Source organism: Suncus etruscus, chromosome 19, assembly GCF_024139225.1.
Source record: "Suncus etruscus isolate mSunEtr1 chromosome 19, mSunEtr1.pri.cur, whole genome shotgun sequence".
NCBI classification, from domain to species: Eukaryota; Metazoa; Chordata; class Mammalia; order Eulipotyphla; family Soricidae; genus Suncus; species Suncus etruscus.
Genome location: NC_064866.1, coordinates 39,397,354 through 39,412,017, shown reverse-complemented (window position 1 = coordinate 39,412,017; position 14,664 = coordinate 39,397,354). Strand labels below are relative to the sequence as shown.

Sequence of the window (14,664 nt, the reverse complement as noted above, 5' to 3'; positions counted from 1 at the left end):
TCTTTTTTTTTAAATAATTAATTTTTTACAAGTCTTTCTTTTAGGTACATAGTGACATTGAATCAGGGGCATTCCCACCACCAATGTTGTCCTCCCTCCATCCCTGTTGCCAGTATGCATCCTATATCCCCCTCCACCACCGGTCTGCCAGTATAAGTGGTCCCCTCTGTGTCTAGTTTGTAGATTGGGTATCGATTCTGTTGTTGTTGGCTTTGGATTTGGTGTTTAAGTCTGATTGTTTTTGTTTCTACTTAATGTCCGTATGACTGTTTGGTCTTGGTACCTTCCATTATTTCTCCCTCAATTTGTGAGGCAGAATAAGATGGTTCAATTTATGAGATTCTGTTAGAAGAAAAGAAAAAAATTTAAATAAAAAAGGACCACAGCAATAAAGACAACAATCACACAATAACCAATATCCTAAAATAAAAACAAAACAAAGCACAAAAATGAAAAGAAAGAAAAAAGAAAAAGAAAAAGGCGAGAAAAAAGAAAAAAATTAAAAAAAACAACAATAATAACAAAACCAAAAAAATTACTTTGAGCTTCTTTTTTTTTTCTTTTTTCTTTTTCTTTTTCTTTTTTTTTTTTTTTTTTTTTTTTTTGCATAAGCACAGAAAAAATTGGGGAGATTAGAAAGGGAATTCCCTTGGCCTAATAGATACAGGGTTTCTCTGTCCTTGAAGTATACTGTCACATGAATAACTGAAGGCTCTGGTCTTTTACTCTCCCCTAGGTCCTTTTTTGGTAGCTAGAAACTCAGTCGTGGATGATAAAATCAGGCCTCTGTAGTTAGAACTCTTGGTCTTTTCACAGTTCATAGGATGGAGTCTTCCTTCTTTAGGGTTCTAGAAATTCTGTTCCATCACTGTTGTTTTAATCAATCCTGTAGTTGGTGGTCTTGGTTTTTATACCAGTTCCCTGACAAAGCCTGAGTTAGAGGCTTTCATTATGTTTCCAGACAATCTGCTCAGTTGCAGTTGTCTCAATCAGAACTCTGGAATTAGAGATATTGGTTAGTGTACAGATTGTAGGCCTACACCTAGACTAGGAACTTTTTTATTTGTCCCAGGATAAGCTCTGCCCAGTCCTGTAGTCATAGTCAGTCTTCTGTAGATAGCGATTTTGTCTTTTACACAGATCAAAGGATGGCGTGTCTTCTGATTTCATCTTATCATTAGGTGGTAAGGTAAGACAACCTGCTCTTAGGTCAAGTTGTTGTCATTTCCTCATTGTCAGGCTGTCATATCAATGCTGGCCCATGTTGGTGGTGTGAGAGCAGTATTAAGGATGTCCCAGAAGGAGTTTGGTTCCTGGAGCTGATACCACATTATCTTTATCCTTTTGCCTCTTCTCTCTAGATTCTCTTTGAGCTTGCACTTTGTTCTCATTTCTTCAAATATCACCTTAAATCCCAAATTCTGACATGTCCCATATTCTGACATCTAATTGACTAGCAAACTTGTTTCAAACTGGTGTTCCCCAAAAGGATAGCTTCAAGTGAGAATTTGAGGCTCAGTTTTCGATTTGGAATTAATGTAGATGGAAATGATATTGACGCATTGGCAAGACATGAATTCTTCTTATCTGTGTTTCAAAGTGAAACATTCCTATTTCCCAAATCCATTAAAAAAAACATGTTAATCATTAATAACAAATTGGACCATGTATCCAGTGCAACTCTTAGTAGGAGAATAGAGCAAGAGAGAAAATATTTCATTAAACCTACCTTACAGGGGAAATTGTACATGTATCTCTCTATGGGCAAAGCAGTGAGATAAAATACTAGTTCTACTGACACAAGTTCCTGCACCAGCACCAGGAATTAAACTCCTTCTGAAGGATGCCCTAATATTGGTCCAGCACCAACTTGCTCCAGGGTAGGTTCATACGACACCCTGACGATGGGAAACAACAACTCAATCTAAGTCAGTCTAAGATTGTCCTACCTCATCACTTAGCAATGAAATGAAATCAGAAGATGCTCCTCCCCAAGATCTATGCAAAAACCAAGATCCTTAATTACAAAGGACTGACTGCTGTGACAAAGGGAACTGAGCAGAACTTCCTGGGGCCATAAAGAATAACTTTACCTTAGGCTTCATCCTAGGACCTGTGCAAAAACCAAGAACTCTATTTACAGAAGACTGACTTGACTTTAAAAACTGCAACTGAACAGAACTTCCCCTCGAACCATAAAGAAAGACCTTGAGGTTGGACAACCAGCATGCCTGAAGCCTGTAGTTGGTCTCGTGACAGAATGCTTCATGTGTGGAGACACTCTATGTCTCTTAAGGAAATTTCCCTTCTAATTATCTTCTAGATAGGGAGGGGCTCCTTCCTTTTTCATAGAACCTTAGAACTTGAATCATTTTGTTTGGTCTCATATTTCTATATCCTCTACAAATTGAAAAAGAAAAAAAAAAGTGAGTGAGACCCAGGGGCCAAGGGGTCTCAGAATCACTGAGTAAAAAAAAAAAAGAAGAAGAGTCAGATCTAAATACCCAAGCCAAAGTCTACAACAACAGAATCAAGAGACCCAAACTATAACAAGCTAAACAAAAAATGGACCTGCTACACTTTTAGTCCAGGGAGCAAAGCATGGCTATATGGAATGCATGTTGGGAACTAGGGTGGAAGGAGGTCAACAATGGTGGTGGGAAAGACCCTAATTCACTGTCACTATATATCTTAAATATAACTGTGAAAGACTTTTGTAACTCACATTGGTCTCAATAAAATTAAAAAATTATATATGTTGCTTATAAAGTTGAAAAAAAATATTGGTTCTACTCGTATTAGTGGATAAAATACTAGTTCTACTAGTGTGTTGTCTTAGGGAATCAGTTTCCAATAAAAGAGATGAATATGGAAAAATATTTTAAATGGGAATTAAAATACAGAGAGACAAATATTTTGTGGTCATCGCACAGTTTCTCGAGAGAAGATAGGAGGTATCAGTATATAAAAAGAAATAACTTCTGCTGATAACCCTTTTCTTGAACATGTAGAGATTTAGAAAAAAAATGAGGAAAAATATGAACATGATTACTAGTGCCTCTGGGCAAGGGGAGATCAGCGATTGCTGACATGTGATCCAGTGTTCTGTGTTTCCCTGCAGAGTGATGCCAATGGCTGTCCAATTTTCCATCCTGATTATGCTGCACTCGGCTCTGGTCCTCATCACTACAGCAGAGGATTATAAGTGTTTACCCCTTGTTCTCCGGAAAACTTGCTGTTGGATAAATGAGACTTATTTGGCCAGGAACGTCATTATCTTTGCATCCATCCTGATTAATTTCCTGGGTGCCATCCTAAATATCGTAAGCATTTTAAATCCATCAATTCTCTAATATCTACTCTAGTCAGGAATTAAGAGTTTATTAAACCTACAACTAGTTGCTTGGCCTTCTTTGGTACCAGTTATTTTCATATGCTTGTCCTAAGCCTCAAGCTTGAGCACAGAGAACAGAAATGACTATTGCCAAAGCTATGTGTTATGTTGGTAGTAAGTCATCTTTGTTGAACAGGTGAGATGATGTGTTCCAAAGGAGTTTTAGACATTATTAAATTTCTGTATTGTCAGTAAGCAACAAACTATAATTATAAATAAGAGTTACCATTTATTAAGTAGTTAGCTGCTATGTGCCATGCACTGAAGGAGCAGCAGGGAAAGTTTTTCTTATATAATCCTCACACAAACCCCGTGAGGTAAGTGTCATTATCCCCACTTTATAGCTGAACAAACTGAGGCTCAGAGACATGAAATAACTTGTGAAGTTCTGTCTGACTCCACATTCATGTTCATTATGCTCAGGATGGAAATGCAATAGCGCATACTGTGTGCGGCAGGTAGGTATTCTTCTTCTGATGGAATGGATGAGGAAACTGTTTTTCAGGAAGGTTGATTATTTTGCCTACAATTTCCTCAGAGTTCACATGGGATGTGATACCTCAAATTCAGATGCAACTTCAGTTGCCTTATTTTTCAGTGCTTTTGATTTGATGACCTGTTTTGCGAATTTTATTTTTCTCTTGAAAATAGTAATATGGTAGTTGTAGACAACTACATTTTTGTGTTTGTACAAATTGTGTGGCCCATGACTCAGAGATTAGCTTTTGGAAGTGATTCATCTGATTTTCGATTTTAGATGTACTTGTTGAGAAAGACATCCTCTGGTGGCAGGAACCATCATAGTGCCTTTGGACCTGAGGGAAGGTCTCCAAGTATTCAGTGACCCAAAGGATTAACTCTAGGATTGTCATCTGATGAGTTGGAGGTTTATCCTGCCTGATGTAGATCATTCACATTGGTCCAATTTGACTTAGAGTCTATGTTACTTGGGCTATATATATATGCCTTACAAGAAAGGCGTATAAAAAGAGAAAATCCTAAGTTAAGTCCATCGTTTCATGAATATTTTCTAGATTGTGGCAATTGAAAATATGATTATTAGTTATGGCTTGTAAGGTTATAGCCAGGTTCTCAAGTCGTAATAAAGCAGGCATTTCTGAGGTTTAGGATTTGAAAATCAACCCAGTGACTCTAGTTCAGAGATCCCTCTAGTACCAACTGTGCCCCCAATGGTGTAGAAGTTTGGACGCCTTGGAGTCAGATAGACCTGGATTCAAATCTGTTCCACCACTTACCACTTATAAGTCGGTGATCCCGGACAAGTTACTTTACTTCTCAGAGTTTCATATTTTTCTGTTGTAAATGGGGATAAAAAAAGAGCTACATCATAAGATGTTTGTGAGACTTTTTATTTGTGGGTCCCCCCTTTTTTTTCCTTTGTTCTTTTTGGTATACCAGGTGGCTCGCACAGAAGAGGAATTTAGTCAATGGTAGCTATTCTTTTCTGAACACCACAAAATCTCTAACAGTAGTTGCTTGCCCAGGAAAGGGCCACCAAACCAATGTTAAAAGTTTTGTAGTAAATGTGCCCCAGCTTTTGTTTGGAGACAGCCAGCCAGACTATTCTTCTGCCTTCTAGCTCTGTACAAGCACACTCCATTGATTTTACATGATGAGGCCAACAGAACAATCTTGGGCTGGTTTTGAAACTGGCTTTTCTGTGCTTTTTCTAAGCCAGTACTTTCTTTAAGACTAAAAGAGCATATTCTATTTGGCTCTTCTGTTCTGAAATCCCCCTGGAGGACCTGGTCTGCCCAGGCTTCGACTCTAAAGCCCAGAAATAGTAGCAACACTTCTTTGTTCTAGCTAGCACTCACACTGACTTTGTTGTTCCTGTGTTTTTTTTTATGTTTTTTTTTTTGTTGTTGTTGTTGCTGTTCTTTTTTTTTTTTTAATCCGCAGCTGTGGTGTGATTTTGACAAGTCGATACCCTTGAAGAACCTGACTTTCAATTCCTCAGCTGTGTTTACAGATATCTGCTCCTACCCAGAGGTATTTATTCACAAGATCCACTTGGCTAGAATTGGGCATAGATATCTCCATAGTTTCCAAGTAATCAAGGCTGGATAAAGAACTTTAAAAAATACTAGATTCTATCTTTTCCACTTGTCTCTCTCTCTTTTTCACAACCTTATATCTACTGCTTTTCTTCACTGTCTCCCACTCTGTTTCTCTTTTTCATTCATTTTTATCTTTCATTTTTTCTTTCATTTTTATCTTCCCATGTTTACCTTCTCTTTTCTCTTCCATCTTTCCCCCATCACTTTTCCCTATATTTTCCTTTCCTTTGTCTCCTCTTCTTCCAAACATTTTCCCTAATTCATGTAAAAACCCTAGAACAGAATGTGTATTTTGCCATAAGCAGACAGATCAAAGTTCTTTTTAAACATTCTTTACAGTATTGAAAAAGATGCATGAAATAGGAAGAAAGGAAGGGCAGATAGTTATAACTAAACTTAAATAAAAGTAGTATGAAAAGTCCTCAGATATCACAAAATCAGGAAATATCACAATAGAATATCAACTCTCATATGTAAATCAATTTCATTCTTAACCACACAGCTTATAGATCAATAACATATGTAATATAAACATGACCCTCCCTTAGCCAGACAGGTCTGGTCTGGTGCTTTTGTTTTGTGCAAGGATCCAGGAAAAGGAAAATATTAGACTATTTTATCCAAATTCCAGATATTTACTGAGTGGAACTGAAGTTTTGTGACAGAAGGAAGACAAGCTGAGATGTCCTTGCTGACCCCAAGTACGCTAAAAAGCCCCATTCAGAATACAGGTTGAAAAAAACTATTTCCTCACATAATGCTCCATAATTATCCTGAAAAGATTTTTAGGGAAAAAAATCACTCTCCAACCCCACCCATACCCCAACTCTAGAGTTCCTGCTTGATAAACATTGATGCATATCCACAAGTTATGTGGAGTTAAATTTTACCTTCCCCCTTTTATGCATAAAGAAATAAATCCCAGTAAGCAATTTGCTTGATGTCACTGAGTGATACCACTGTCCGATTTTCACCCTTCCTCCCTTCGCTTTCTTCCTTCTTTCTTAATTCAGTTAATCTCTAAGTCTGTAAATTCAAACTTCATATTCGTCAGTCCCTACTTCTGAATCCAGTTTAAGTCCATAGGCAGAAATCATGCCTGGCTTGGGGAACCATATGGGCTTACCATCTAGTTCAGCCACCTGCAAGGCAAATGCCCTACCGCTGTGCCACCCCTCCGGTCCTAAGGCATTGTTTGTTTGTTTGTTTGGGCCTCACCCGATAACACTCAGGGGTTACTCCTGGCTACGCGCTCAGAAATCGCTCCTGGCTTGGGGACCATATGGGGCAGGGTATTGAATCGAAAACAAGGAACTGCTGTGCTATCACTCGGGCCCCTGACAAGTGCATCCTTTTTTTTTTTTTTTTCTGGTTTTTGGGCCACACCCGTTGACATTCAGGGGTTACTCCTGGCTATGCGCTCAGAAGTCGCTCCTGGCTTGGGGGACCATATGGGACGCCAGGGGATCGAACCGCGGTTCGTCCTAGGCTAGCACAGGCAAGGCAGGCACCTTACCTCTAGCGCCACCACCCGGCCCCTAAGTGCATCCTTTTAATACAAATTGTCTATCGCTGCTTTTACGTGCAGTGTCAGAGTTGGGTAAAAGATACTATGGTCCACTAAGGCAAAATATTTTCCTGTTTGGCCTCTTAAAAAAATTAGCAACTTGGCATGAAAAAAGAATAGCAACTTGTAATAGTCTCTCAGGTACTGGATTCCCACTGGTTAAAAGACTGAGTCTGGGCTCTTAGTACCACCAGTCTGTTTGAATTCCCCCAGTTCCTATCCTGATATTCAGGGTTGTACTTCCCTTATCTAAAAATTTGTTTGCCAAAGAGTTAAATACTCAGACCTTCAGAAAGGTTTACTTTTTGTTCACCTCCTCCCTGTTTCCTCATCTAAATAGATAACTTCCTCATCCCAGGAGAAATTACATTTCGTCTGAAAACATATTATTAAACGAGATGATGTAATATAAACATAGAAGTTGCTAACTGTTCTAAAATATAATTTAAGCATGAATTAAATTGTACCCATTACTAAAAATGAGTGAAGATAGAATATGACAGAAAAGAATGCCATATTTTGCTATTATTTGAAAAGTCATCTAGGGAAAAGAAAATACGGAAGTCTGTAAAATGAATGCAAATCACATGCATGAATTTAAACTACTTGAATGCCTCCAGAGGTTCAGTAGGGAGATCATTTTTAGATTCAAGTTTTTCTTTATTATATACTCTGGTACGTTTGAACAAATAGCTAATTATATTTGCAAGAGCTGTCATAGTTTTAAAGGTTCCATAATTTCTCATAGTGATATATGGTTCTCATGTCTTTGCACTGTGGCACTTGTCCCTTTTCTTTCATGTATAGTCAGGTTCTATGTAGCCTTTACTTTTTGAAGGGCTGGGGAAAAACACCCAAGTGTCCTAAGGACTTACTCTGGGCTCTTTGCTTGGGATCACTCCTGACACGGCTTGGGGGTAAATAGAGTGTTTTGGGCATTGAATTTGGATCAGCCACATGCAAGGCAATATCCTATCTGCTGTACTATCACTCTAGCCCTCTTAAGAAACATGTTCTGTGGTGTTTGCAGCCCCTTCACAGATTACATTCTGAAATTTTATATACCCTTACGGCATCCCTTACATCTAGCCAAAACTCTACAGCCATTGCTTTATAAGTTGCTTTAAGAAAAAAGTCAATGTTGTAAAAAGATTCAAGATTATCTAACTGCCTCATTGTAAAACAGAGGTTACTTTAATAAGATAGAAGCTTAAAAGAGGAGAAAGTATATTTTCAGTGGTATAGCAAACACATTAATTTTCTCACCAACTTAAAACCAACAAAATCTGAGGCCAGAGCAATAGCACAGCGGTTGGGCGTTTGCCTTGCACTCGGCTGCCAAGGAAAGACCTGAGTTTGAACTTCGCCATTCCATATGGTCCCCTAAGCCAGGGGTGATTTCTGAACACATAGTCAGGAGTAATCCCTGAGCATCACTGGGTGTGGCCCCAAAACAAACGAACAAACAAAAAAAGAACCAGAAAACAATCTGTGGAGAAGGCATAGAGCAGTGAAGGAGAGAGATTCGGGAAACAAATGGAGAGAGCTCTGATTACCTAAGCTTTATGACCACCTCATGAGAATTGTCAGACTGTGGATCAGACAGAGAAGTGCAAATGGAACTATCAGAAAAACTAATTTGAGAAGACAGAGCTGAAAACATGGAGGGAAATGAGATAAATAAAATCGGAAAGCATACAGTCCTTGAGAAAAATAAGCTGGATAAGTAGAGAATTCTACAAAGGCATGGACAGTCCATTCAATGTATACATACAAAATAATTAACTCATGCTTAGGAAAGAGCTGCCCAAAAGATGAGTGCCTGGAACATGCTAATGGAAACAGTGCTTCCAACACCAAGTATGGGGCTGCTGTGACAGCACAGTATAGCACAGTGGGTAGGCACTGCAGCCTGCCTACCCGAGTTCGATCCTGGAAGCCATATGGTTCTCTGAGCCTGCCAGCAGTGATTTCTGAGCAGAGAGCCAGGAGTCATCCATGTATGTATGTGGCCCAGAAACCAAAAACAAACAAACAAAACAAAACTTGGAAACTAAGTAGACTGAAGAATTAGGTCATCAATAGGTCTTGCTTCAGCAAGTACCCTTTCTAAGATTTTTTTATTTAAAGCATTTAAATAAATTATTATTTATTGTGATTTACAAAGTTATTCGTAGCTAAATTTTAGACTTACAATATTTCAGCACCATTCTCACCACCAGTGTCAACCTCTCTCCACAATGTTCCCAGGGTCTACTAAGAAAAGGAACCTTTTTAAGTATGGTTGTTAAAGTTTGGGTTTCATGATTTCATTGTTGCTAAATCCATGGTTTGGATTTAGTTCTGTCCTTTATTTTTTTTTTTCTTTTTGCTCCACATCCAGTGACACTCAGGAGTTACTCCTGGCTATGTGCTCAGAAATCACTCCTGGCTTGAAAGACCATATGGGATGCCGGGGGGGATAGAGCCTTGGTCTGTCCTAGATTAGCGCATGCAAGGCAAATGCCCTACCACTTGTGCCACCGCTCCGGCCCCAGTTCTGTCCTTTCTTAATATCACCAATGGACCTGAGTCCCGTTAGCCCATACCCCCTTCTATTTCCATGTACTCCTCAAAAAAAAAAAAAAAAAAAGAAATGTTTTAAGACCAGAAGTATCTAATTATTTCCAAAAATTTTGTATCACAGAACAAATTTAAGGTGTATTGAAAGGAATGTAAACTACCTAGGATTTAATAAGACAAATTCATAATGTCTGACATTTAATCAAAGGTAAGCTGGCATGAAAAGAAAGGGCAATAAGGAGAATAAAGAGATAGTGCACTTGGTAGGTATCTAGTCTTGCATGCAACTTACCTAGTTTTAATCTTCAGTATCCCATATAATCCCTTGACCCACCAGGAGTGATTCCTGAGTGTGGAGCCAGAAGTAAGCCTGGGTTTACTGGGTGTGGCTCCCCACTGAAAATAAACGACAGTATGGTTCAGATACAAAAGAATCCAGAACTGGTAGTGCATATTAGAAATAAGGAAGAATTGCAATCCAACTATTATTATATCTGTACTCCAAATGTTAAAAATCTTAAGAAGGTAGAACCACTTTGATTTTTCTAGAAGCGAAAACGAATGTATGACAAAAATACAATAAAAGTAAATTATACATCGCAAATGAAAAAAACATCATGAAACTGGGGGCATATAAACATAAAGTATCTCACAGTGAATACAAGAAATTTAAAGTTTTTAAATTAGGGAGTAAAAGAGCTTGCTGTTTACAACAAGTCACAGCTGTTCAAATTTATTTAGTAGCTTCACCATTTGCTCGCAAAATCGTGTCCACCTCGAACTGCATAGTTCCCAGGTATCCATCTCCTCGCTGACTCCCTGACTCCCTGGTAGAGGAAGAGCAGTGGAGGGCATAAATAAATGCAAAATTGCCACCACATTCCTCATTGCTTACTCCTCTTTCTTCATTGATGCATATGCTTCCTGAGTGCATATGCTTGTTGGTGTCAAATTGTTATCCTGGAAGACAAAGTTAGTATTTTAGAAATGAAGACCTGTGACGACTGGCTAGATATCGTTCTTTAGGAATGAAATACAGAGATATTACTCTTGGGATATTTTTTAAAATATAGCCTTTGAAGGTAATTAACCAATGTCTGAGCTGAGACATTAAAGAATCTGGTGAAGATAAATAAGAAATCCCCCCCCAAGTATTTTTATTCAACCAATCAGCAATATCTATTAAATAAGCAACTTACATATTTCAATTGCTTCATAACATTTTGTTGTGTTTTGTTTTTCATTTTGCTTCATAATGTTTTATTTGCTCCATAAGGTCATGATTGTGGACATCATTAACATAGGTATTAGTTGCTGGAAAATATTATAAGATTAAAATATTGTCTAATGATTCAATCCAAAAACTGGATTTCCTTCAGCCCAAATCAGTTCTAATTATGACAACTACCTTTGAAATTTCAATATAATTTTGACAGATCTCATACCTATATTGAACTAGATGTACTCATCAATTTTTGCTAGAGTTAAAAGACAAAATACAAATATAACTATGAAAACCAAACTTTGGAATAAACCAGAGCACAGTCAGATTGTATCAGAATCCCAAACATAGAAATATTTCTTTATTTAACTTCCTATATTCACTAAACATCTTGTAATGTCAGGTTAATTACCTCCATACCATACCCATTATGACCTATGTTCATGAGATCTTTATTTCTGGGTGGTGTGTGGAATAAGGTCTTAGGAAGAAATAGAGTAATTTCTATGGTTAGCTTGTGCACACTTTGCCGCGCAGCTTGCCAAGAACTACTTTTGCTAAGAATCAACGATCAGAACTTGTCTGAATCAGAATTTGTACTCTTTCTTCAAATGATAGAAACTACAAACTGTATCCCTGTGAAGTCATAATGCCAAGGACTGGGACAGCAAGCAGCTATGTGCAACTTGTATAGGTACATGATCACTATATTCAAGTTTTTGTTATGTAAAACTATTCCATCTCCTCTTTTCCTATTTCACATGTAAAATATACCCATATGTCTAAAGTGAAACATGATTATGTTATAACATTAAAGTGGTGGCTTTCAACTTTACTCAATTCTCAGCACCATGTAAGTGCTGAGTCAATAATTGTCCAATGATAAACACCTTGTTTAGTTGACAGAATGTTTACTTCTAGCAAATTTTTTTTTCTGTAATTCCTTAGCACATCCTCATGAGACTCAATAAATTCTTAGAAGAAATTATTTTGTTTGTGACTACTCAAGCTAGCATGTCACTACTGATGAAAAACAACAAAACTTAGAATAAATGGAATTTTCTGTTTCTCAGAACACCTTTGATAGTATCAATTTTATACTTAGGCTATTTTGTTTGTTTGTTTTTGTTTTGAGGTCACACCCGGCAGTACCCAGGGTTACTCCTGGCTTTATGCTCAAAAATTGCTCCTGGCAGGCTCAGGGGACCATATGGGATGCCTGGATTCGAACCACCAAACTTCTGCCTGCAAGGCAAATGCCTTACTTTCATGCTATCTCTCCGGCCCTTTTAGGCTATATGTTTTATTACTACATCCTAATTCTCCTTATATCCCACACTATCCCTAGACAGTATTCTTATTCCTCATCTTCCAGAGCCTCACAATCATGATGGCCTCAAAATCTTATATTCTGCATTCTCTTATCTTCTGCTTCAATATATCTTCCATACGTGTATTAGTTGAACTTGCCTCTAGACACCACTGATCTTCCAATCTTTCCTTATGTCTGGATTTTGTCCTTTCAAATTATTGTTTTCTTGCCTTAAACCTAGTAGCCTACAAATAAACCCATTACTAATCCCATTATTTGTTAATGTTGTAGGTATTGATGATGATAATAACAATAATGTGTGGTTAATAGATTTATATGAATTTATACTCCTCTCTCTTCCTCTTCTCCACATAAAACTAAAACATTCTGTCTTTGTATCTCTTGGTAAGGCTACTGGATAATTCTCCAATTTTGTCTTTAAATCAACTTTTCTACAATCAATTTTCTTCCCCACTAGAGTTTATTTATAAAGCTTTTATATAAGTAGTTCATTAATAACATGGAGTTTATGTATGACTCCTAAGAGACTCTATGAAAGTGAAAAGCTCCTCTCTCTATCCTATTATCCCTTGAATCTCTATACATAGGATTCATTTAAAGGACACTATAGTAGTTGTCTGTCTTCAACATTCCTAGTGAAACTTGAAAAGAAAATATATATCATGCATCATTTGGCAGAAATAATGATCACTTTTGTGGTGGTGATTGTTATTATTATGACCTACCAAATTTTTCCTCAGTGGCACAATCTAAAACATGATTCATAATATGCATTGACAAAACATTCATAATAACTGCTATGATGCATATGACAATGAAACAAGATTTTTTTTCTATCTATTCCCTTTTCATTTTGGTCTTTTTTATAAATGGAAACTCTCAATTATTTCTCCTGATGACTGGAGAACCAACTTCTTGTTTCCTGTTCACTTCACTCACAGCTTTCTATGAAGAGGCAACAACATGAATTACCGAAAAATCTTGCCAATGGAAAAAATATAAAGCTAACCGAGTTTATTGTCCTATCTGAGACAAAGATACTGAAATTTCTAGAAAAGAAAGAGCCAAATGTAAAGGAAATCCTAGGCAACTTCAGGAAACTTCAATCTTTCAGGAAAAAGGACAGAACCTTGTTTACTTTGGTACACCAAAATTGCCACCACATCTTTGTCCTCAGTGGATACTTAGAAAAAATCTAATGATTCTTGGTTGCTTCAGTGTATTTTAAACTATACACAAATGAGTCAACTTGGCTTAAAAAGTCAATAACAAGTTTTTAGTGGTTGCTCAAAGATTCCTGGAAAGTGTTCTTCATCTCCTATATGTACAGAAATTGTCTCTCTATGTTTTAGGGAAGAGAAAAATGTTTTTCTGGAAAAATATACAATTGGGTTGTGATTGATTTTAGTTAGTTAGTTAGTTAGTTAGTTAGTTAGTTAGTTAGTTAGTTAGTTAGTTAGTTAGTTAGTTAGTTAGTTAGTTATGGGAGCCACAGTGAGCAGTTCTCAGGACTTACTTTAGCTCTGTCTTTTTGGATCACTTCTGGTGATTCGTATATGGTGCTCAGAAAAGAAAATGTAGTGATAGCGAAGAAACCGGGGTTGACCATGATCGAGGCAACTGCCTTACCCCTGTGCTATCTCCTGGCCACTGGAGTGGATTATAGAAATGATCAGCCTAGTGTCCCTATTAGAGTCATATAATAACAAATAGGTTGTATGCAGGATCCTTAGCTGCCACTTGCAAGTTATGAGAACTTAAAATAATATGCAAACTCCATAAGCCTCAGTCTTTTCACCTATAAAAATGGAAATGGGATTTTCATTTTTTTCTAATTACTTTGAAAAGGACAAAATAAAACACAAAGCCAAGTACTCCCACAAAAGTGTACCTTTAATAATATGGCTTTTCTTATTTTTTTAAGACTTTAATGAGAATCTGAAGCTCATTCAGGATGATGTATCGGGTTTTTTTTTTTTTTCAAAAAGGAAAATAGGCTGAAGTCCATACTACAGAAGATTAAAATCTTCTTAATCTTGCAGGACAGATTGACAAACAATATTCTAGATCTTCAGTGGCTACAAACTTGTCACTGGAAATAGCTGCTTCTAACAGGGTGATAGAAGACATACTGAGCTATGAATAATGCTAAAATAATGCTAGAAGAATGCATAGAATAAGATGAATAATGCTAGAGGGCCATATTTTCTTTTTTTTTTTTTTCTCTTTGCTTTGGACTACATCCAGTGGTGCTCAGGGGTTACTACTGTCTTTGCACTCAGAAATTACTCTTGGCAGGCTTGGGGGTCCATATAGGATGCCAGGGATTGAACCTGTGTCAGCTGCATGCAAGACATATACCCTACCCATTGTGCTATGGTTTCCACCCCTGAAAGGTCATAATTTCAGCAAGCTTTTGCAGACATGAGTAAAGTCTTGTGAGAGGAAAGGACATCTGTACTAACATTTGTTGAAAAATAAGAATGGCATGTGGATGATATCTGG

The 14,664-nt window shown here is 37.3% G+C and overlaps 1 protein-coding gene across 3 annotated transcripts in view; it reads left to right on the top strand.

Moving 5' to 3' along the window:
• Window positions 1-14,664, top strand: part of ADCY8 (adenylate cyclase 8) — a 273,697-nt gene that overhangs the window by 218,561 nt on the left and 40,472 nt on the right. For 2 of the 3 annotated variants that reach the window (XM_049765555.1, XM_049765557.1), the window contains 2 exons: window positions 3,122-3,323; window positions 5,318-5,407. In XM_049765555.1, coding sequence (XP_049621512.1) covers window positions 3,122-3,323; window positions 5,318-5,407 — 292 coding nt within the window. The remainder of the gene's footprint in view (window positions 1-3,121; window positions 3,324-5,317; window positions 5,408-14,664) is intronic. The other variant, XM_049765556.1, reaches the window with a different exon arrangement.